The sequence below is a fragment of the Sesamum indicum genome, linkage group LG1 (assembly GCF_000512975.1).
Source record: "Sesamum indicum cultivar Zhongzhi No. 13 linkage group LG1, S_indicum_v1.0, whole genome shotgun sequence".
NCBI classification, from domain to species: Eukaryota; Viridiplantae; Streptophyta; class Magnoliopsida; order Lamiales; family Pedaliaceae; genus Sesamum; species Sesamum indicum.
This window is the reverse complement of record NC_026145.1, coordinates 14,096,369-14,120,451: the sequence shown is the minus strand read 5'-3', so window position 1 is coordinate 14,120,451 and position 24,083 is coordinate 14,096,369. Positions and strand designations below refer to the sequence as shown.

The window sequence follows — 24,083 nt, the reverse complement described above, 5'->3', positions numbered from 1 at the left end:
AATCACCCCATCTTTCCCACCACTAGCGCACAACGAACCATCAGGCGACACCGCCACCGTGTTCACGTACCCGGAATGGCCGGCCAATGTGGACCGCAACTTACAATTGGTCAAGTTCCAGATCTTCACAGTCCTATCCCATGACCCTGAAACAATGGTAGGCTGCAGCGTATTCGGCGAGAACCTCACGCAAGACACCCAATCAGAATGCGCGTCTTGATCTTGAATAGTGTATTTACACTCTCCAAGAGTGTTCCAGAGCTTAATCGTCTTGTCTCGCGACGCCGACACGATCTGACGGTTGTCAACGGAGAAAGCCACGGAGAGGACATCTTTAGTGTGGCCTACGAAGCGGCGGGCTGTAACGCCGGTCTGTAAGTCCCAGAGGCGGAGCTCCCCGTCCCAGGAGCCGGACAGAGCAAACTGGCCGTCGGAAGAGAGGACAACATCCTGAACGAAATGGGAGTGGCCATTCAAGCGGCAGAACCTCACGCAAGACACCCAATCAGAATGCGCGTCTTGATCTTGAATAGTGTATTTACACTCTCCAAGAGTGTTCCAGAGCTTAATCGTCTTGTCTCGCGACGCCGACACGATCTGACGGTTGTCAACGGAGAAAGCCACGGAGAGGACATCTTTAGTGTGGCCTACGAAGCGGCGGGCTGTAACGCCGGTCTGTAAGTCCCAGAGGCGGAGCTCCCCGTCCCAGGAGCCGGACAGAGCAAACTGGCCGTCGGAAGAGAGGACAACATCCTGAACGAAATGGGAGTGGCCATTCAAGCGGCGGCGGGCGACACCGTAGGTCTTGTCCTCCTTGGTGAGCGCCCACAAGATGATGGATTTGTCGCGGGAGGAGGTGACAATCATGTCGGAGTTGTCAATGGGGGTGGCGATGGCGGTGACCCAGTCGGTGTGGGCACGCAAGGTGCCGCGGAGGACTAGTTGCTCTTGAGCCATGGCGGATTACTGAATGTAGTGCGGGTGGGTGGCGGAGTCTGAAGGGTTTTTGAGGAGAGAAGAGGCGGAAGAGGTGGAAATGGGAAGCCCTAATTCTTGATAAGGGGATTATATATAGGATGGGGAGTTTAGGGTTTTGGAGGAGTGGGTGGTTGGGAATGGGTCATGGGTGGGTCAGAAAAACGGGTCGGAGCGTCTTTGTGCTAAATTGCACTTTGCAGGGGAGCGCAAGACAATGCATAAATGACACGTGTTATTTTAAGTTTTCTTTAAAAATTCTCAAATATTCACAACTCTTTGGTTTTTTGACAGGAGAAATTAAAGTTGATTCTCCAATTCTTACGCGATATTTGAATTTATAATTAAAATATTATAATTGAATCACTTGATCGTCTCTTAAATCTGTCCATCATGGTCATGAACGCTTACAGCATTTTGTTGGCTAATTAATTGTGTTGAAATTGAAATAAAACAATGATAAATAAATAAATAAGATAAATACATTTCCAAAAATAAATTAAAGTTAAAAAAAGAGTATATAACTGTAAGAATAAAAATAGATATTTGCCAAATAAAAGCACTAAATATTTTAAATTGAAATCGGTTACCAAAATTCAATTATTGAGTGAAAGATATTATTGGATTTTTTTAATATTATACAACCCTGTATGCATATTATTACTTTTACTTTTATGGCAGTTACTTATTACATAATAGCATAAAGTATAATAATAACAAATGCAACATGAACAATTAAGATATAAAATAATAATATACTGTTGAATAAGAAATAGATAACATCAAACAGGTTCATATGATAAAATCAAAAAATCAAACTCAAAATTTGAAATTTAAAAATGCAATATGAAGGCAAAATCCATACTGTTTTTTATCTACCTCCAAATACAAGAAACGCAAGTTAGAAAGAAAGATTTCATTATCACATTTTCAAACCCATTCATTTAGCCTCAGTTGAAAGAATTGCAAGTTCTGCCCGCCAAAGAGGTCAAAATTGTTCCGCGAGGATCCTACCCCTGTTATGTCTCTCAAAGGGCACAAACTTCTCCTGTATCGGCCTTTGTCTTGAATCAGGATCAACACACGACTTGATCACAGTAGCAATCTGTTTAGGTTGATGTTCTTGATTTGTTCTGAGAGACGGATCGATCATATTTGTCTGAGAGGTTTTCCTGCCCTAAGATAATCAGATGCCCAGTCTTCAGATGAATCACTACCGGCTGAATATGGGTGCTTACCGTTTATCCTCTCACATAGCATGACACCAATGTTACAAACATTTCTTTGGGGACTTGATTGTCTCTCAGCTGCAGCCCCCTCGTCCCGGAAGACAAAGTTGGATACTTTGGCAGCGTATCTTCAGTCAGATAAATGGTTGAGTTAGTCAAGTTTCTCTGGGCTAGCCGGTGTCAGCTGGTGTGTGTGTATGAGACAGTATATGACTACCATTGCTTCTCTTACTGCGTTGTCCATGAGATATTTAGAGAGCACAGGACCATAATAACTCAAACAACTTAAAGCAAAGCCACTTGGTGATTGGGGAATGGAAAAACAAATTTTCAGTGTAAAAATTGAAATATTCTTGCAAGGTAAAATGGAAGTACGATTGCCAATCAAGCTAATTGTGATTAAATATTCCCAACAGGAAATGCAGTGGTAAGTCACAGTTCAAAGAAAACAGCATAAGTAGAAGCATCTGCAACAACCTCAGGAGTTCTATCAACTAGCAAAAAGGACAAGTTGAACAGTGGAAAAATATGAAGAGAGAAAAACTACTTTAGATATTGATTTAGAGAATTTAAACACTTACTGTATAGATGCTCACAGAGAATTCCATCGAGCACATACTCAAAAAACATCATCATAGTCAAAGGTTCCTCTTCCTTGTGATAACCAAGTAGACTGATGAAATTCTTCTGATTCACTTTTGATAGTGTGTCAATCTGAAAATATCCAGATAACACCAAGTTAATCCCAAGAAACAAAAAGAACCTGCAACATCACTATATTAAATCGACCCAAACAAAATTTATCGTCATATATATGATTTCATGTTTCCCATAAGCACACAAGTTTGATTCGTTAAGTTGAACTCACTATAGACAATGCAAATTTCTAATTGTTCCCAACTATTAGAACTTCCATATTACTAAAACCAAGGGATTCTCAAAGTAATCACATCAGAGGTAACCTTCTTCCTGAACTGGGCTTCCAGATTACTTGATCAGTCTTTTGAAGATGCCACTGCAGTGGATGCAACCACTATCTCAAATCCACTGGACAATGTACCCTTATATAAAGTACAAAACGATAAGGAATCAATCACATTACTAAAACTTTCACAAGCCTCAACTTCGGATTTCTTGAGCTTTGGGACCCCCCTGAGACAGCAAAGACGAGAGCTTAATAGTTGAGAATCTTTGTTCACTGTGGTTGATAAAAAGGTAAATTAATATTTGAACCCCCTTTACATGTGTTGTTCTGCAAGAACCTTTTATTTAAATTTATATCACTTCTGACCTCTTTCATCACCTAGTAAATTAAAAAGAGAGGAACACAGGTACTACCACCCTTTCTTTTTCCATTTCTTCTCCCTTACCCCCGATCACTATTTCAGCTAAAACCTCAGTAAACAGAGACATCCCATCCACCAACCTCAATTTATTGTTAATACATATACTAATAATTATAGTTCATATCCACCAGTGGAAGTTTCGATGAGGTAGACCGACTTGTTTTTAGATGCAATTTGCATACCAGAGCGGTAGCCCATAACAAGGAAAAGGAGCAAGCATTGCCACAAAGACCATATATTAGTTGGGAGTCATCAAATAGATTCACTAAATTGGTAATTTGATCTATTTCTTTCTAGGAAGCAAATCTCATACCTTCTAACAGGATGGCTGCTGCATCTGGGGAGCATCAGTTCTTCTCTTCTTTACTCTGTTGTAGAAATTTGCAAGTGTTGTGTCATCCCCAGCCTCGGCTTCTAACACCTGATTTGGGCGAGCTTCATCCTTGTTTCTAGATCCAGCTTCTACTGATGTCTCAGTCCCATTTTTCAGTCGTTGTCTTTTAAGCTGATTAGAGACAGAGATATTGGCAGCTCTAGAATTGCTGTGTACCTGAGACGTCTTCTTCACCTTTCTCAGCAACTTATCAACCTTTGCTGAAGAAAATTTTGTTCCATCAGCTCCTGATTTAACAAGGAATGAACCAAGTGTGTCGTTATCCACTTCCATTTCTGATACCATTATGGCATTTTCCTTATGCTGCAGCTCACCAGTCCTTTCAGAATATATGGCAGAATCGTGCAAATTCCCTGATACTGCACTGGCAGTGTTGCTCCTGACATCCTGATCAGGGATAACTTCCACCTGGCATGAAGATGATTTATATCCTAGAACTTCTAAACTTCCATCCCCATGAACATCCGTATTGGTTTGCAAGTGCGCAGGAGCTAAATCAACACTCGGATCAACATCCAAAGATACACAGTCACCTCCTTCTGTCCTCTTACTTTTCCTAGCTTTAATTCTGCCAACAGCCTCCATCTCTTTCCTAATGTCCATCAGTGATGCTGAGTCAGGGAAAGATGATGCATGATCATCTGTTGCATCATTTTGTTTCTTCTTCTCCTTTACCATTTTCTTATTCGTCTTTGGGATGGTCGCATCCCCAACTTGTTTAGCCAGAGTTTCTGGCACTCCCCCAACTGTTTTACCATGTCTCCTCCTTGGATGCAGCTTAGAGACCTTCATACTTTGGGTGGCATCATGTCCACCAAGCTCAGCAGCCACAGTTATCCTTGGCAAATTTGAACATCTGGGAGTTGGTTGCAAACATTCTTCTGTTGGATTAGAATGTCCGCATTGCTCTGAGACTGGTTCAGTTGCCCTCTCTCCTTGGCAAATTGCATGCTCGGCATGGGCACCATCTACAGATTCTGGTTTTACGCTGCAAATGAAAACATACTAAGTCAGTCCATGTTGTGAATATAACCTCAAGACATCTAGGATACTGAAACATACTCAGTATGTGGACAAGATGATAAATCACTGTATGATGAAGAACCAGCAACTTTCTTCACTGAACGTGAATTGGTACCCCTTCCTTTCGTACGCGTAGATCTACCTTGCGCATGGTCCACCTCACTGCCATTTGTTAACCTTGGAGATTGTTCTGAACAAATATCACTACAGTAGGAAAAGAAAAAATGACATCCATGTGAAAGGAAACAACACATGATAACATTTTTGCCAAGAAAGGGAAGCAAGGGACACTAACAGACAAGGCCTTACCCACAAGGAGCATCTTTTTCAGCAAGTTCATCTGCCTTCCTCCACCTGCATGTGGATCAGGAAACGATATCAATATGTACAAGGATAGAACAAAGGTCACGAAGAAACACCATACCTTGATCTTCTCTTTTTTCTCCTAGCAGGATCAACATTTTCAGATCCAGTAAGACGATGTGGTTCTGGCAATACAAAATCACTAGGTCCAAGGGCAGGTTTTTCAGACTCCCTATCAACAAAGTTTGATATCAATGCAGCCTTTTGTATCTTTCTAGCTGCTTCATGTAGAGGAACTTCGTTTGGAAACAAAACCTTCCATCTCCTGATAATTATGAATATATAACATTAAGAATCAGAAGAGAGAAGATAAAAAAAAAGAAAGAAAATTTGTAAATACACTTCAGCCATAAGAGATTCAAACCTCCAACACTGATTATCAGTACGATGAGGAATACATGCAGCAACCTTGGACCAGCAATATCCATGCTCTGCAATGGCTGCTTCCAACTTTGAATCTTCTTCTTCAGTCCATTTGGACATATTCAGCAGAGGATCTAAGCAATTGACCCATCTGGCACCACCCAATGCCCATGATTGTATTAAACTAAGCTTTTTGAAATATAAAACAGATTATCACACAAAAGCTCAATTTTACATGTATTCATCAAGAAATACCTTTCTCTGCACTGCACCTGTGTCCGACCAGGCACACACCTAGCTACTTTTTTCCATGTCCTTGGGCCAAAAAGGGTTACAGCAACTTTCAAGCGCTTGTCTTCCTCTGAAGTCCATTTTCCAACCCTTTGTCTGGCTGGATGAAGCGTCTTCAACCATCTGCATTCTCCATGTGAAGTTGAATATAACTTAATAGACTATTTGAAACTAAAAACTAAGACCAAGTCTTGGATGATTTTGCAAAACAAATTAATTAATTACTATTCTAAAAGTTGAATGCAAAACATAGGATTTATACTTAAAGTATTTAATCACAATTATATAAAGTAGGAAAGAATCCTATGTTTCTAGCTAAACAGTGAGCTGAAAATTCAAATTGGTCCAGAAGTGCCAATCAATTTTTCCAACATGAATCCTAATTATTCCACACCAGTATTACTGGACAACAAGCCAGGAAAACATCAGTTATTTGAATGTTGGTTTTTTATTGTAAGTTGTCCAACATAGGTTTTAAAAGCATCAATCAGGACAACAGAAGGAACTCCGTCAAGACAAGAACTCTAGAGCTGATAAGTATTACTATAAGCCTGCACAGTCTTCTATTTATAACAGTGTGGGGTTGGTTAGGGGTTTAATATTTTTCGTGAAAGCAAACAGGTTAAAAAGTTTGCTTATGCAACAACCACAAATCGAAGAGCTAGGGTCAAGCACTAATGCGAGCAATAGAAGACACCTGAGTGAGGTTACAAACAAACCACGCTGGAATATGAAGCTTTAAAGCTGGCACAACTGATATTTCAACTTTTTCTCTATGCAGAAGAGTCATAAAAATATATGCCTCAAAGTGTCTGGCTTTCTTTGGCAGACAAAAGAATATGTATTTACGCTTTAAATCACAATGGGCTTGCTACTTAGCCACAGAACCTTTAAAGTCAAAGTTCTTGTTGAACATGATAACTGACCTATTAGAGCACTGGGTACCTGTTCTTCCTTCCATCACAGAAGCAACAAGTTGCCAATTACTCTCACCAAAAATTTCTACAGCAGACCGAAGTTGGTTATCTTCATCCTTGGTCCACTCTCTCTTGAGTATTGAAGCATTAAGGCTCCTTTGATAGCGTGCTAGGCACTGACAAGGGGTCCTATTTGTTCTCAGTGATGCAGCAATATCTATCCAGTTACTTAGTCCCTTCTGCTGTACAATGTGCAAAAGATTCTTGTCCTCCATTGCAGTCCATGGATTATGATTGATTAATGGGTCTTCAAAGTTTAGAAACCTGCAAGCAAGAGAATGTCACAAATGAAAGATAAACGCACATGTTTCAGTTATCAGATAGTCTGGAGCTCCCTAGGCAATTATGACACAGCTATGTTATGTAAGTTTAACTAATTCTGTGTTTCCAGTTCGAGACCCAATAAGAATCATGCAAGATTGGTCCTCTTGTGATTTCAAGTTTCTTTTATCGTTGCATGGCTGATTGGTGTAAATAGTCTGATGTACTATTACAGTACCACCAATATCACTAGACATGGATGCTAGCAAACAAACATTATAACAAATCAATTAAAAATATATAAATAACAATACAATATTCATTTCCAAAGATAATTCATGACACCACCCCAAAATTTTTGTATTAATTCTTTTATAGCATCAACATTCAAGTCCCAGTCAAACCCCATCAGTTCTGGGTGAGTTTGGAGAGGATGTCAGGTCAAAATTTGGGTTCAAAATTTCAAATAACAATGAAGCTGCTAATATTTAATTGGATTGAATTTTCGATACCAATCAGGCACCTAATTACCATTAAAAAAAAAAAGTTAGAAGAAATAAAAAAACATGCTAGGATAGCAAAATTACATGATGTCATATATAGGGATCTTTGTTGCTTTTGAGTTCTTCCCACCCGGGTTGATGATAGTTCTATTATCATATACACAAAGTAGTCGAAGCTAGGGTTCTTGCAAAAATATATATTTCATCACTATAACCTATATAAAATAAGAACATATTTAATACTGTTGAATTAAGAGCAAGGAATTTATATGGTGCAAATATAAGTCTCAAAAAATTTGGAGTTTTGCAAGATATTTGACATGATTTTTAATTTGACCTTATAATAACTTTAAAACATGTTAATTTATTCCTGTTTCAATTTTTAATATAATTTACGATACGGTATTGCGCATTTATTAATAAAAAGGTGAAATACTTCAGCTTTTTTTATAGATAAGAACCTGAAACTGATCGGGCAACAATCATGCAGGGATCCATTAGTTGGTTACCAACACTGGATACTCCATTACCCCTACTTCTTGGGTCATGGTCTGGTATCATTTTATACTACCCATCCAGGGTGCCATCCCAATTCACCAAACCCAGTAGAACCTAATGTGGCTCCCACCTCCAGCGTTGACCAACTAATACCGTATCTGCATGTGTTTCCTTTCAACCATTTCTAGCTTTAAATGCAAGATTTGCAGGTAAAGCATTTTAGAAAATGTCCCAACTTACCTTGCTTGACATTCTGCACCAGAACGACCAGGAAGATACATAGCTGCCAGCTGCTCCCAATTGACTTTAGGCAAGAATTGTCTTATTTTGTCAGGTGTTATGTCAATATCTTTAATTGATAACATGATGCTATCAACATTACTAGAATCGTAGGATCCATCTGCCTCGCTGCAAACAAACGACATATTGAAATAAGATTGGACTCAATATGTTCAGAAAATCAAGTGCAACTCTTTATTTAGCAAACATTAATAAGAAGCCTGGAGGCAGCTAAAATGGGAAGGGTAGAAAGTATATTATTGTTTTACCAATCTCATACTCCATAACAGTTTAAAAATATTTCTATCCTCTTCGTATCAGAATAGTTTAAAGATGTTCAAAATTTCCTTGCATGTTTCCCCTCATGGTAAAATGCAATAGATGTTGAGCAGTCCAACTTTGACACTCTTAGCCATTAATAATTTCGGCATGCTCTTTTATGGCAAAGAATACTTGATTTCAGCAATCTCACTTACATTATGATAAGCACTTACATGCATTTGGTTCCACAATATATTTCCCACAGATTCCTATTTTATTAAGTTAAACAGTGATCCCCAGCTACACGTGTTGACGTTGTACCCCATTAAACTGCCAAAAAAGGCATCTAATCATCATGGTACAGCTAAACCTAGTTTTATATTATGATATTATCTGTCAAAAAGCTTCATGAACTATGATGACCTTAATTTGTAAATACTCCACACACTTGCCACTAAACTTAGTACTAATTGTTCAAAATGATTGATCTTATTGTCATAATAGTGCATATACTGTACATTTGTTATTCTAGATTGTTACTTTGTGTTGTTATGCAATTTGATAACTACGGACGGAGAACTCATTTCAGTTTCATTGACAGGCAAAACAAATAAATTCCTATTCCAATAGACATGGGGCTATTACAGTGAGTTATAAGTAGTGAGATATAAGTATACAGTTAGTGTTGAAGACTCTGAATCAATTTCCTAAAGATGAAGAGGAGAAAATATAGACAAGAAACAAATAGCGCAATGTCTCTGCCTGTTACTGGTGTTCAAAAGATGGTAAACCTGCTGCAAGCAGAAATTCATTAACAAGTTCTAGACGGGATGTGAGTGTGTGTATGTCTGTATGTATCTCAACTATTGTTCCGGTTATTGCTGGATTACCTTTACAAAGTTCTTTTTTTTTTTAAGATGTGACTACCAATTGGCGAAAGCAAACCAATGAACTCGTCTGATAATTGGTTGTCAAATGGCATATAATTGGTTAGCAAATGAACACTCCTAGCATATTTTCGTGCATCAAAATTTCATTCAGTTCAACCCCATTTACTGAATAACACCCCTATCGTGTTCATGTAGACTGCAGAGTGAGTGAGGTCAATCAGAGAAAAAACTTTCAATCACTGAAAATTATAAAATGCCAGGCTGAACTGCATTGAGAATAACTACATAGACAGCTTTTTTCGCCAATAAACAAATTCAATTTTTCATGTATGACCATTTTTTTGGGTAAGAAAATCTGAAACTTAAGACTTATACATCAAAGGAAGCAAAAATATTACAATAAGTTACGTCCTAAACTATTATTAAATCATTTTGATTAAAAGTGAAGTGCCTTTTTTTCGTTTAGATAACTCAAGATGCTGTAACACTGTGTTAAAAATACTTGCAACATTCTGTGTCATATAATCTTTAAGAGCTCACCCGACCTTTTGAGATCGAATAACCTTTTCCAAGGAAGTTGTCCTTACAACCCATGCTTTAAAAGAAAACCATCATAAGAACAAATTAACTACCGCTTCATGTATTAGTGCCTCAAATAATGGAATGAAAAAGGCCCAAAAAATTAAACAACTAGTGAATGCATGCCACATAAACAAATGTCCCCATGTCTTCCAAATGTAAAATCAAATAAGCTCCAAGAGAATTGTACCTGAGTAGATCAACAGATCGCTGAAGCAACATTCCCTGAAACTGTTGTCTGACACCCTTCACAAGATTTTCACTCTCTTCCTTTGACCACTTCACTCGACTAACAGAGACAGCAAATGTTGCCAATGCCTCCTTGTAATGTGCAACCTGTAAATTCTCCGGAGGGCCCTTAGATACAGCAGGGATCTTCTGGTCATTGAGCTGCAGGAGTCACAATTGTGTTTGAGCATCAAAATATATAAATTAAAGTTACTAGTAATAACATCAATTTCTAGCAACATTAAATTTGAGTATCAGCCAACTTATGGTAAACTCGGATATTAGCCATTATCCACTTCCTGACAGCATAAGCTAACCAGCAAAATTAGCAACTATCTTCATTCTTGCCAAGACAAACTATTACTCCAAACCGAAGCCACAATCACCTGTCCACTGGAGCCCCCATTCCCATCCGTAAAGAGAAAAGAAAAATGTACAAAAAAAGAATAATACCACGGAATCGGAAGATTAAAAACACAAACTGAAGTTAAAACAAAGAGAAGTAACGACAATAATGGGATAGATAACCTTCGTGTTTGCCCTTAGTTTTGGCACTGATATTAACTGTACGCGAGCATCCTTTTTTTGTGACAGAGCTCTTCCAGTCCTCTTTTTGCAAGCTACCTGAAAGTCTCTGAGGATTTTGACAAGTTCCATCAGCTTTTTGAGTTCTTCAATCCTGGCTTCCATTTGCATCATCTTATTTCTTATCAGTTTCTGGCAAGATCTGTTCTTCTTGATAGCATCAACAAATGCCACAGCAGACTTTGGGAAGTGAGAGCTTTTGAGTGGCAATCCAACCACATCATCAATTCCTGGCCCATTCCATTCTAATAAATCAGAATGCAGTCTTCCAGCATCATCACATGCTTCTGATTTCTGGCCAGTAGGTTCATTTTTATCTACACAATTGAGAAACCCTTCTCGAGCATTAGTTCTCTCAGGAAAGCTATCAGAAGTTTCCTTTTCCGAATCTATGATAGTAGCACCCACCTGCACAGGTCTATGCACAAAGTCCTCCAAGTTGTCTTTCAAGCCGCCTACCCGATTACACAAAATGAAGATGCTACAATCAATTTACATCCTCATACAGTCTCAAGTAAGCCACAACATCACAACGAAGAGAGAGAAATAATATGTTTTTCCGAAGACAAAAAAAATTATGGATGTGCAAGCCTAGGCAGAAATTTGCAAATTGCAATCACCCTTGAAATATAAAGAGTGGAGAGAAATAATAATTTTTAAATATACGAAGTGTGCAAGCATGGGCACAACTTTTCCCAAATCATAATCACCCCTCAAATCCAGAGTTTGGGACATTCAAGACTTTCTACCTTCAGATAAATCAAAGTGAAAGCTTACGTTTATTAGCAGGACCCTTGTAGCTATAAAATCCAAACAATATAACGTTATTCAAAATCCAACGCCAATTTCATACTACAAAAACAGATTTAAATGAAAATAACAGATCAACGCGATTCAATAAATGGGGAGAGAGGACAGTATTTACCGTCATTGTAAGCGGCAAAACGCCGCTGAATAGCTCGGAGGGTCTCATAATCATCCTCACAATCATCGTTATCAGACCAGTCAGGCGGCAACGTACACAAAGGCTTCATCGTCAGAGGCTCCTCCTCCATATCCATAGAAACCGCGAACCGTTTCTGAATACTCCGCACCAATTGAAGGTCATCCTCTCCCTCTTCATCCGACTCCGCCTCCTCCGACGCACTTACACCAGCAACTTCAGTGGCGGCAAGCTGGTGGTCGATATGATTTTCCTCGGTTAATTGGCAAGCCCTCTTCAACGCTTCCATATCTTCGCTGAACCCGTCGTCGGAATCGGTATCGGAGAATTCTTCGTTTAACGGAGGCATTTCGAGATTCTCGGCGGAGGGCCTTTCAGAATGTGGAGGGGTTAGGGTTTATTAATAGAGAGATGAGAACGGAAATTAAACGTAAAGTTGAAGAGAGAAGATTGGCGGCAAGAATCTGTACTGCAAACAACCAAAATCATAATACAAATCACCTAATATACCAAAATCATAGGGTTAAATCACATAAATACCCTCCTTTCTTTTTTAGGATAATGCCAAAAACACCCCCACATACAACTTTTTTTAAAATTTAATAATTTATAAAAGGGTAAATTACATCAATGCACCTAGAAGTTTAACATAATTTCAGATACATCCCTAATAGATCAAAAATTATATTTACCCTCTTTGAAGTTTGTTCCATATTATATTTAACTCCACCGATAGGATTCCAATGAATTTATCACATACTATTTTCAAAATACCTCTGATGAAAAATTTGACTATGAGTTGACCAACTTTTCAGACAAAAATGCCCTTTGGACCAAATTGTAATGGTTTAAAATATTGAGAGGGTTAAATAGTATGATATCATGTGTTTTGTACTTAAATATAATATTTTATTTTTCTGCTAAACTAGTTGTTTTTGTCCATTAAATATTGTAATATTTTACAAACTTTAAGGAGACTAAATATAATTTTCTATATAACAATGATGTATTTGTAATTATATCAAATCTTAGAAGGTGTAGATGTAATTCATCCTAATATATAAGCTAATCTCCACAATATTTAATAGACAAAAATGGCTAGTTTAGCACATAAATATATTTAAGTACAAGATATGCAAGATCATAACATTTCACTCCCTTAATATTTTTAAACATTACAATTTGGTCCAAATGACATTTTCATCTGAAAAGTTGATCAAATCATGGTCAAACTTTTTTATTAGGGATATTTTGGGAGTAACAAGTGATAAATTCACCGAAACCCTATCAATGAAGTTAAATGTAAGGCGGGACAAATCTCGAGTAGGGTAGATATAATCTTTTATCTAACAGAAATACATTTATAATTATATCAAATCTCAAATAATATTGATATAATCTTCCCCTTATAGAATAACATTTACATTCTTATTTAATAATAATTTAATATTAATCTGAATATAAGTTGAATTTGATTAGTACATCAATAGTTTATACTTTATATTATATTTAATTTGAATCAAATGGTTTAATTTTTGAAAAAATGAGAAGGTTCAACACAATAGAGAAGAAATTGTTGCAGATACTCTTACAATACAATGTTGAGTATGATAATATTTTAATTAAAACACACACAGATTTTAACATATTTGAGGATTATTTTTTATTTGATGATAAATAAATGAAGAAACAATATATTGAAGTTTGAAAATTTGTGGGGAGGAAGATATAGCAAGCAATATATGGACCCAGACCACAATTTTATTGGGCTTTAGTTATTGGAAACTAAAATTAAATGGGCCTCAGGTGATAAAACGACCCAATGGGAAGCCCAAAAGTTGTGGCAAAAAGGAAATAAATGATAAAAAGAAGAAGAAAAATAATTTTCCGCTGTAATAAACTTATTGTGCGATTGATTTACAATTTATGAAAAATAACCAATCAGACGACAGGTATATTACATTTAATGCTATGTGATTGATTTGACCAAACCTAATTTAGATATAAATATGTATTATATATCACTGCTACCTTAAAGAGCACTTGATTATTGCTGAAGACTCCTCGTACGCATCTTAGTTCGAATGTTTCTATTGGATTGTATGCATCACAAAGTCATCATTTCATTTTATAATATCATTACATACATACGCATCCGACTGCTCATAAATCCATTTCAACATAGTGCACAATTCTCCGTTTTCATTCCCTTCAAAATTTATAACAGCAACCCCATGCAAGAAACAAAGCTTGCTAGACCACTTAAAACTGAATCATCCAGGTACAAAAGGAGTAAAAACACATTGACTTCTTCTTCTACATCTAAATCTTATTTGATTCCCTAATGGATCATAATTCTATCTATTCAACCAGTGAACTGAAACGAAACATTAAAAAGGTAGTCGGACATTGCTACTTAATGCTTGTCTCTCTGTTGCAGCCGCTTGAACCAGTAAGCCGACATCTTGGGGTACCTCTTGAGGGTTTTGAAATCGACGTAGACAATGCCAAACCTGGACGTGTACCCTAACCTCCACTCAAAGTTGTCGACAAAAGTCCATTGAAAATAGCCTACCACGTTTGCTCCATCTTTGATTGCCTTCTTTAGCTCTACCAAGTAGCTCTTGTAGTAGTTGATCCTTACCGTGTCGTGCAAAACCTTGGGGATTGTGAGGTTGCCGGGTTGATCCATACCTAGCGAATTGCACGTCATGTTAAACTGAGTCCGTGTTTTAGACGTTAATAGTAAGTAGTTATGTTAAACCAAATATTCAACAAATATTACCATTCTCAGCCAAAATCATGGTGGGATTTCCATAGCGTTCTTTGATGTAGTTGACAGCTTTGTATAGACCCCATGGCACAATGTAAAGCCAGTAGGAGTGTGCCTGCACCACATGAAAAACATCAGTATCATTTGACCGGCACCAAGAGAGCTTAACGTACTCGTTGCAGAAACATTTTCGTGTTATTCTGATCATATCATGTCGTTTCAAATGCACCCACCCTTGGCCCGATTGGTACTCCATGACGATCATCTGCCAAAATTTTACGTAAGAAAGGTTAGATACTGCTGACATGAATACAGATGCATGAATTATGGGTAGATCAAGTTGAACAAGTTTCTCACAAGCAAATCCACACTGCCAATCTTGTTGGTAGCCTAAGTCCTTTGAGTTGGTTTGTTTAGCGTCATACATATAGTATGCAGTGTACTGATTTATGCCCACAAAGTCGAAGGATCCCTTCACCATCTTGACCTCTTCTTTCGTGAACTTTGGCAGCCTTTTCCCGACGATGTTCTGCATCGTTTTTGGATACTCTCCATACACCAGAGGATGCATAAACCTATATCAGAAGGTGGCGAGCTTCTTTTTTCAAAAGTTCAGGGGTCGAATTTTTTACTGGGGGTGAAATGCAATTAACCATAATTTAATCTGCAACAAGGGAACTTGCAAATCTATTTTTACCATCCAATATGAAAGTCTCTTGCCCTTTGAGCAGCATAGTTGTCAGCTTTGGATCTTGTAAGAGGCTCATACCAAACAAAATCCAACAGAATGCCAATCCTCCCCTTCTGCTTTTCCTGCAAATCCAATTTTATTACAAATTAACGACGAACTTCAACGAGATAACATACACATAATAAATACAGCGAACGGCATGTGTTTTTACCTGATATTTCTCACGATATCTCTGCACAGCAGCCGCATGGCATAAAATCAGATTATGAGCAACGATATAAGGCTCAGTCGCAGAGTTCCCCTCCGTGCAATTTCCAAACGCTTTAGAACACCTCCCGGGAGCAAAGAATCCGTTGTCGTATCCAAGGGCAGCCACCACCCTCGGCTCATTAAACGTCTGCCAGTTCTTCACTCTGTCACCAAACGTCTTGAAACAGAACTCCGCATAATCTGCAAAATCTTCCCTGCACCGATTTCAACTCCAATGATCACACTATAGTCTTAGGTAGACACACACATTAAACATCCATCGCCTTCCGTCCTATGATACTTACACCACTTGACGGCCCAGCCACCCGTTGTACCGATCCTGAAGAGCTTGAGGAAGATCATAGTGATTGAGATTAGGATAAGGTGTTATACCTGCAGAAATGTGAGATGAATGTTCAATGTTCCCAATATGTTCTACTCAAGAAAACAAGAATTCTTTGAACTTTTACCTTTTTTGAGCATGTAGTTGATCAACCTATTATAATAGGCAACTCCCTTCTTATTCACCTTTCCAGTTCCATCTGCAATTTATTCATTTTTCAAATAATGATGCAAGGGGGATATTTACATGGAAATATTTCGAAATATGAGTATGAAATTACTTGGAAATATTCTAGGCCATGAAATTGAGAATCTGTACGCATCAAAGTTCAGCTTCGCCATAAGATCAATGTCCTCCTGTGTACACGATACATGTACGTCGTGTCGACGAACATATTGATTAATTTTCTTAATTTACATGTTCATCAAGAACGTAATAAATTTTGAACTCGAGCTCATCTATCTAATACTGTAAAAAATATTTTCATTTTTATATATATTACTAGTAATATTAGTATTATAGTATTCCCATTAAAGTAAAACTATGGTAAATTACATCGACACCCACTGAGATTAGATTGAATCACAAACATTCGTAAAATTTCGATATTAAATAGATAGATATATTTATAATTACAACTAGAATCTCATAAAGTATATTTTTAATTTTACAGAGGACAATCCTCAGCTCGCACGAAGGAGCTCAAGCTTGAAAATTTCTAGCTCGAGTCACCCCAATCAAGCTGGCTCATCAAGGCTGACTCGGCTTGACTCATTTATGAAGATAAAATGCCTCAGTTTCAACATATGAAATAAAAATTACGAAATACATAATAAGATAAACTGAAATGTGTTGAGATATTTCAAGAATAATGAGTTCCAATAGAGACGTCACAAGTAAACAATACACTGCGTTGGGTCTAATTTATCAAAGAGGACGACGTCGGTTTTGATTAGAGTTTTTGTTGGGACAGTGTACTAGAAAACAAACTCACTTTATATTTATGGTACTGGTCCACTGACACTTCCCCAGAGGCATTGTTCGGCTCACGTCCTGTTTCAGTCCCAACGTCAGACAAAGTCAACAAAAATCAATACTCTCTCTCTCTCACACACACTTTATTTCGTAATTAAGCTTCTATATATAAATTAATTAAATATATAGTCAAAGATTGATGATAATATTATTCCAGTCCTGCTATGACTAATTATGTCCACAAGTTTAATATGAGCAAAAATAATGGAATTTCCACTTTTAGAAAATTTTTGCATATTGGTATTTCTTCAGGGGCTGTCGGTTGCATTTAATCCAAAAATATTTTAGAACATAAATCATAAATAAAGTATAATTTAATTTATCGTAATTGTTTTGACTTCTAATTGAATTTGAACTAAAATTTTTTATTGTTATACATTTAAACAACAAAGTTGAGATGAAAGAAAACCATTTAGAGACACAAAACACACAAGAAGTAGAATTAGTTACCAGGTTGCTTGATGAAAGTATCCCAAATGCTGGGGCCCCGGCCGCCCTTACTGGCCATGCCCTCCACCTGATAGGCGGACGCCGCCGTCCCGAACACGAAATCCTTGGGAAAGCTGCGTCTGCTCAGCCCTCCAAGGTCGACGCTCTCCGCCTCATCGCATTGTGCTGAGCATAAAATGCAAAGAAGAAAGAAGAGGAGTGGAGATTTGCTCATCTTCGTGAGTGAATTATGGTATGGTCTGGTGTGAATTGTAGTACGAGAAAGGCTCTGTCTATTTATAGCCACGGAAATGATTGCGAGTTATGGTGATTGGTTTTGGGTGCAACTCGGGTGCATACAACCCTTGGGATATATTGCTTTAGAGGCTTGTACCTTAGCATGTATTCAAAGTCAAGGCAAATGGAGATGTTGTCTTGTGTTATCTTGAATGAATAAGGCTATGATCTTTTTTATTTTTGTTTTTTTAGATCATATTATTATTAAATTCTCAAACACAAGAATGAGAATCAGCCATTTGGATGTGATCTCCGTTCAATTAAAAAAAAATATTGGTTTGGATGAAATATTTTGATGCGATATAAAATTATAAGGCTGATGATTGATGTGACGTGCAGAATGTGTTAGGTAAGTAAAAAAATTATAAGGCTCCGTTTACTTTTTGATGTATAAATTTATATAAGAAAATTAGTATAGGCTAATATAGTGTTCACTTTATTGTATGGGGACTCGGTAGAAAATTAAAGTCTTGTACTAATTACTATTACACTTGAACTTGTATTTAAATTTAAATGTATTCAATGATATAATAATAAATATTAATCCAAAAAAAAAAAAAGAAAAACCATTAATTTGAGAGGAGGTGACATGTGCACTTTCCATATCAAATTAGGTATGCATTAAAAACAATTAAAATGAAAAAGTTGAAGTTGGATGTCCTTCAATTAAAGTCTGAATTCTGTAGTTGGATATCCATAAATCTTGTACTTACTTGATCATCAAAAAGATTGTCTTGATTGAAGGATGATGAGGCCCCCAATCAAAAGATTTGGGTTGTAGGTCAGTCTATATTATACATTTTTTCATACATGTATAAATATACTTTATATAAGTATATATATAATATTAAAATGAACCTGAAAATGGGGCGGGGGATACTCGTTTTAGAGGAAAGGGAATGTCTTCTACCCCAAAATATCTTCTTTTTCTTATAATAATAATAATAATAAAATCTCATGTAATATTTTTATTACACGTCAAAAGCCCTCTTGTGTTTAATTAAGAGTATAGATAATACAATTTATTAAACTATATTGAACACAAAATAATAGTTCAAATTAATTATTACTATTTAGAAATAAAATTATGTATTTTTATTTTAAAAACTTATAAATATTACAATACTCCTAGAAAAATAAATTTAAGAAGGATTTATGTGTGAAATTAGATCTATAATACTTTATTAATTTACTAATATTTTTATAATATATATTTTTAACAATTTTATGTTAATTTTAATTCTATTTAATGTAATGCGTATGCCAAAGAGAAATGTGAAGAATAAATTGCTTATGAAAAATTCTTAATTAAATTAAATTTAGTATAATCAAATCAATTATACAATAAGTGTGATATATTTGTAATGTGATTGATTATTTTTCTTCAATTGTATATCAATCAAACAGTAAGTGTATTACACTTAACATGTAATTAGTTCAAATTTAATCAATCCTAATCTGGGAGATCGGAGTTATTTGGCCCCCAAAAGGGATTGGGGTTTTAGATCCTTGGGAAATCCCTTTTCTTAATACCCTTATTCCCCCTTCATCCGGAGCTGCCGTAACTTGGGCTCATCATGCTATACTCGCGGGGAAGGAAAAACGAGCAGTTTACGCTTTAGTAGCTACCGTTTTACTGGCTCTAGTATTCACTGGCTTTCAAGGAATGGAATATTATCAAGCACCCTCCACTATTTGGGATAGTATTTATGGTTCTACCTTTTTCTTAGGGATAAAAATTTTCCCAGTCGTTAATAAAATCCTATTGTAATACTTCTTCTTCTAGTTAGGTATTTTTGGGAATTGGAGAGTTCTTCCCACATAAAGTACCTCCCACCTCTCTATATATAGTTGCTTACATCTATTTCATACCATTTTGGCAGTACATATATGTTAGACCCCTCCAATAACGTATCTTTGCTTCACTACTCGAGCTTTATTTTTAGGGATAATTTCGATTTTGGTCCGAACTAAAGCTATAGTCACTTTCTCATGTTTGGTATATCATCATTTCGATTTCATCAGTTTTGATCATTAAATTTTTAAGAATAGTCAAAGTCGTTCATATTCGTTAATTGATCGTCTAAAATAACAGAGAGAGCACACCGCCAAAAAAGGGATATGGGATACCAAAGCTAATCTAATGACTAACTTAGGGGATTAAAATTAAAATTATCCCATATTAGTAATGACATAATTTTATAATGCCTTTAAGATGACCAACGGAGATGACTAACATTAATCTTTTTAGAAAAATTTAGAGACCAAAATCAATGAAATCGAAATTTGGGGTATCGAAACTGAACTAGTACCAAGAAGTAGGATCGCATGAACTAACTACATAGGTTCAGTGTCACATTGCGCCTCCTAGATTATGATAATTGATGGTGTAAATATGGAAAGGGTGACATGTATAAGCAGTTATGATGAGGTTGTCTTTCTTCATCGTATATCGGAAACTGTGTAGTGGAATGGGGAAATGTGGTGCCTCATTCTAACTGATTTTATCTACACCGACTCCGGTTCTTGTCCGTGCATGCGCGGCGGCTGCGGCACAGGTAGTCGTGTGAACTGCAAACTATTTTGAAGCTCGTTTATTTTTTATTATTATTAAGTTGGATAAGTTGTGTAATATAATTTTATAACGTGTTTATGTTGTATTATTGGGAGTCGATTTTTATTCTCAAGTCCGATACAATCACTATTTCTTTTGAATAAGTCAATTCAAATAGTTCAAATATAAAATATGACTTTTTTTTTTAATCATGTTACTCGAATAACAAATATCACAAAGTAATCGAGTCTTTGTATATAGGATAATTGGGTAATACGATAAATCGAAATTAAATTTAGAACAATAAAGAGCCCGAAATTGATGATAGGTTGTTTACTTAGTTATATGGTGTTGTCTGGATAAAAATGTATCTTTGTTCAGTTAGAGTTATAAGATTAGCATTAATTAAGGTTAATTTTATTATATTATTAGGCTTGAAGGGATAAAAACAGAACTTGACTTCTAATCTTGTATTATTCCTTTTGGTATGACATACTGAGATAATTGTAGATCTATAATTCCAATATATTAAGTGCAATATAATCAATTATGTCTAATAATAAGATGTTTAAATTAGACCGTTTGATCATACGTTAGATAAATATAATATGTACATACGAATCTTTAACGTATGGATAAAATCGGACATAATTAATAAGGTATAACCTATATAATGTTTCGTATATACCAATGTAGGATGCCTCATTAATGTCATTTATCTCTACCTTTGACACATATTTACGAAATAGTATGTGATAATATTTAGAAATAATGATCAACATCTATTTTTTGATTTATGATTTATTTATACAAACTACACGTATTTTTTAAAATATGTGTAAGCACTCATCAGAAACATCAATATCGTTTACACGAAACATTATTACTTTTTGAAAAATTATACATACTTTCCCAAAAACATCAACACATTATACAAACTATCCATACTCTTTTACTGTCATGGCTGATTTCAATAATTATACAAAAAATAATTTATAGATGAGAAAATATAAATATAAATATCCTCAATATTTATTTTGGTTTGATTTTACAGTGGCAGTGCAAGTGGTTTGTGAAACAATTAATAGGGTGAGTCAGTTGTCTTGCAATTATGAAGTAGGTCCATTGAAGTTGTTGGGGTTTGGACCGTTTGGTCCATCCTTTGACAAAGAGGTCTACACGTGAAGGTGAAGGCCCATAACCCTAATACTTCTCAACGCAATCAGAACCTCAATTTCTTGGGTTGCTAAATATTGATTAAATTGCCAATAAAGTGTATGTCTCGACGACAAGGTTGAAGTCTCAGGATTCTTTATTTGATAGAAATTTTCAATTTTAGTTGTATGTATGAAGGTATTTGTGTAGCTGTTTGTACGTAGTTTATTGTTTTGGTTATTTTAGTTATACCTAATGAAGGAAGGAAGGAAGGAGATGCGGATGCGAATGTGGGTGCAGGATACTTATTAATATGGTGCAAATTGCCCAAGTGTTTTGAGTACAAACTCTGAAACCCACGAGATTTGTGCACCAAGTTGTCAAGTTGCACCACATAAAACAAGAGTCATTATCCATGTATGACTTGTTTTCAATGTGGTCACGACGGACATACTATCATTCTTGGGATCCATGAATTGCAGCCATCTGGACCTCATGCCTACACTTACATATAATGATTGTAATGTCTGAAAATCAATCAAAAAAAAAAAAAAAATACTAACAAAGTATTCATTAACTCATTCTACAAAAATTCCAGGCAACATAAGCTCCGCTGTAGGTAGTACAAAGCTGAAACAAAACACTCAAAACAGTTGAAAAACAACAAATGCAAGGCCAAGAAAGAACTGCAGTCCTTCCAAAAAGAACCAAAAGAATAAATAGAACTGCTGGAAAGGCAAAATAAAAAGGGTAAAAAGTGCTATACTAATTTCTGATCTTCGAGCAAGTGCAAGACGCCCAATCCTGAAACCATCTCTTCACATGTACCATTCACAATGGTAGTATCGAGCAGGCCGTCATAATCGTTGTCAATGGAATCAGAAAGGGAAACATTCAAACCCTTGCTATGAATAGCAAGTCATTATAATTCTGAAATTGAGTTGAACGTGCCTTTATACTGAAACAACAGAAAGAGGCATCTCCAGTTTTCGCGAAACTAATATTCCTCATTCGTGCATACCAGTCGTGTTTGTTCCAGTTTCACATGAAACCATTAATCAGAAATAAGGAACAAAGTTTAGACCTTACTGCGGTGTTACCTTCCACAAACGGATGCAAGCATCCTCGCCAGAACTAACCACACTGTCGTCATCAATAAAAGCCAATCCGTAAACTCCACCCAAGTGAGCTCCCTTGATAGTCATGCGACTTGCTGCTGGCTTTTCTACTTCATACACGATAACACATGTGTCGAGTGATCCAGTGGCAACCATGCTGCTGTTAGGAGACCAAGCTAAGCAGTTTATCCGAGCAGTATGAAATAGCATATTTTTAAGCTTTACCTACAAAATATGCACGCTAAAGTGAATATAGATAGATTATATGCAACAAGAACAACAACAGTATAGATGAAGAAAAGGTGAGATAATAGACAGAAACACCAAGGATCACTCAAGCCAACATGGGAAAATGCAAAAGTACGTGGAGACGATAACAATGGAAACAAGGATGCAATAAAAGAACTTCAGAATTTAATGGGCAGATATTTGACTTTCAATAGGATAAACAATTTACTAATACTGAATTCATCTTGTTGTTAATGCAACTCTGATTTTCCACAGTTTTTATTACTATTACTTCTCTTTTTCCATAAAATGTGCTTCTCATATGATGGATGGCTTTCTGAATATAGCTTGTTTTGTTCTTTAATGAGAGTCTAGGATAGTGGAAGACCATACAGGATTCAATGGTTAAATTATATTTGAAGATTAGCTTAACATATCAATTTCATTATCCAAAAGTAGAACATTAGTAAATAAGGAAACAGTAAACACGAAATGCAACTGGCATAGCATGAAGCCAGGTGTTCAGAAGGTATTTGTTGCAAGACTAACGAGGAAAAGGCAGACAACTCAAGTGAATAAGAAACATCAATCTTGCTACTGCAACTTATGCTATTCCTTTTCACCCCCAATATCTTAGTCCTAAAATATATGTCACAAATAATTATTTTTCACAAAAAGTGTTCAGAAGCATCTAAGGCCTATTGCAGTTCGTTGAGCCACGAAGTGAACCCAGCTCCATACAAGTAGCTGTTACCACGACAAGTTTATGAACAAGGGAGATTCACTTGCACCAGAATAAGGAAACTAGATAAAATATATGTTAGTCTTGTTTGTATCTGCTAGACATCAACCATGATTCATAGGTTTATTAAGACTGCAAATTAGTTTCTCTGATTAATTCACGAGTTGTAATGCTACTACAGACTTAACAATGAACTGAAAGGTCAGACATTGACACTGAATTAGCCCATTCGAGGGAGAAGACAAAAAACTTTTTTCCAAAATTATTTAGGATATTAGTGCCCATTTTACTGGCTTCAACTAAGACTGATCCCAATTATTGGCCTTAATTAGTTCAGGAAACCTACAGTCCCGAAGACTCAAGCTATGATTAGGAAAAAGAGGAAAAATGTGTTAGGCCTCTTAACCTAATCCATTCCTGTATAACCTAGGCAGTAAGGCAAGCTCAGCCTAAGAGCAAAAATTCTGCCCGTTGTGTGCCC

At 36.3% G+C, this 24,083-nt stretch overlaps 4 protein-coding genes across 7 annotated transcripts in view; all 4 read right to left on the bottom strand.

Annotated features, from left to right (window-relative positions):
- The window catches only part of LOC105166709 (guanine nucleotide-binding protein subunit beta-like protein), a 2,494-nt gene extending 1,435 nt beyond the window's left edge, over positions 1 to 1,059 (bottom strand). Inside the window, 2 exon segments of the mRNA XM_011086165.2 lie at positions 3 to 184; positions 488 to 1,059. Coding sequence (XP_011084467.1) covers positions 3 to 184; positions 488 to 957 — 652 coding nt within the window. The 5' untranslated portion in view covers positions 958 to 1,059.
- Positions 1,740 to 12,459, bottom strand: LOC105166700 (myb-related protein B). 4 transcript variants are annotated; one of them, XM_020696822.1, is made up of 14 exons: positions 11,971 to 12,459; positions 10,989 to 11,500; positions 10,423 to 10,622; positions 8,464 to 8,631; positions 6,911 to 7,225; positions 5,949 to 6,107; positions 5,695 to 5,844; positions 5,392 to 5,595; positions 5,277 to 5,321; positions 5,007 to 5,171; positions 3,864 to 4,932; positions 3,167 to 3,356; positions 2,786 to 2,918; positions 1,740 to 2,332 (listed from the first exon to the last, which is right to left on the bottom strand). In XM_020696822.1, the coding sequence occupies exons 1-11, from the start codon at positions 12,335 to 12,337 to the stop codon at positions 3,867 to 3,869; spliced, it is 3,351 nt and encodes a 1,116-aa protein (XP_020552481.1). In that variant the 5' UTR covers positions 12,338 to 12,459; the 3' UTR covers positions 1,740 to 2,332; positions 2,786 to 2,918; positions 3,167 to 3,356; positions 3,864 to 3,866. The 4 variants fall into 4 exon arrangements, with proteins under 4 accessions (XP_020552481.1, XP_020552487.1, XP_011084456.1 ...); XM_020696828.1 differs by lacking the exon at positions 3,167 to 3,356 and having other exon boundaries at positions 10,989 to 11,362; positions 11,454 to 11,500; positions 11,971 to 12,061; XM_011086154.2 differs by lacking the exon at positions 3,167 to 3,356.
- LOC105166691 (beta-glucosidase 44-like) lies at positions 14,159 to 17,925 on the bottom strand. The gene is made up of 11 exons (XM_011086142.2): positions 17,530 to 17,925; positions 17,039 to 17,097; positions 16,325 to 16,400; positions 16,172 to 16,243; positions 16,007 to 16,094; positions 15,664 to 15,916; positions 15,459 to 15,574; positions 15,119 to 15,336; positions 14,995 to 15,026; positions 14,774 to 14,876; positions 14,159 to 14,682 (listed from the first exon to the last, which is right to left on the bottom strand). The coding sequence occupies exons 1-11, from the start codon at positions 17,741 to 17,743 to the stop codon at positions 14,405 to 14,407; spliced, it is 1,509 nt and encodes a 502-aa protein (XP_011084444.1). The 5' UTR covers positions 17,744 to 17,925; the 3' UTR covers positions 14,159 to 14,404.
- LOC105166683 (actin-interacting protein 1-2) overlaps positions 22,071 to 24,083 on the bottom strand; it is a 9,644-nt gene continuing 7,631 nt past the window's right edge. The window contains exon 6 of the mRNA XM_011086130.2: positions 22,071 to 22,857. Within this exon, the coding sequence (XP_011084432.1) occupies positions 22,600 to 22,857 (258 nt within the window). The 3' untranslated portion in view covers positions 22,071 to 22,599. The remainder of the gene's footprint in view (positions 22,858 to 24,083) is intronic.

What these genes read in the sequence shown, in the direction of transcription:
- LOC105166691 (XM_011086142.2), bottom strand. Translation starts at nt 17,743, where the DNA reads ATGAGCAAATCTCCACTCCTCTTCTTTCTTCTTTGCATTTTATGCTCA. An exon ending in TTGGCAGTGTGGATTTGCTT is followed by an intron (nt 15,027 to 15,118) that starts GTGAGAAACTTG and finishes AAATTTTGGCAG; the next exon opens with ATGATCGTCATGGAGTACCA. An exon ending in CATGATTTTGGCTGAGAATG is followed by an intron (nt 14,683 to 14,773) that starts GTAATATTTGTT and finishes GCAATTCGCTAG; the next exon opens with GTATGGATCAACCCGGCAAC.
- LOC105166700 (XM_020696822.1), bottom strand. Translation starts at nt 12,337, where the DNA reads ATGCCTCCGTTAAACGAAGAATTCTCCGATACCGATTCCGACGACGGG. An exon ending in CAGGTGCAGTGCAGAGAAAG is followed by an intron (nt 5,845 to 5,948) that starts GTATTTCTTGAT and finishes GGGTGGTGCCAG; the next exon opens with ATGGGTCAATTGCTTAGATC. An exon ending in GAAAAAGATGCTCCTTGTGG is followed by an intron (nt 5,172 to 5,276) that starts GTAAGGCCTTGT and finishes TTCCTACTGTAG; the next exon opens with TGATATTTGTTCAGAACAAT.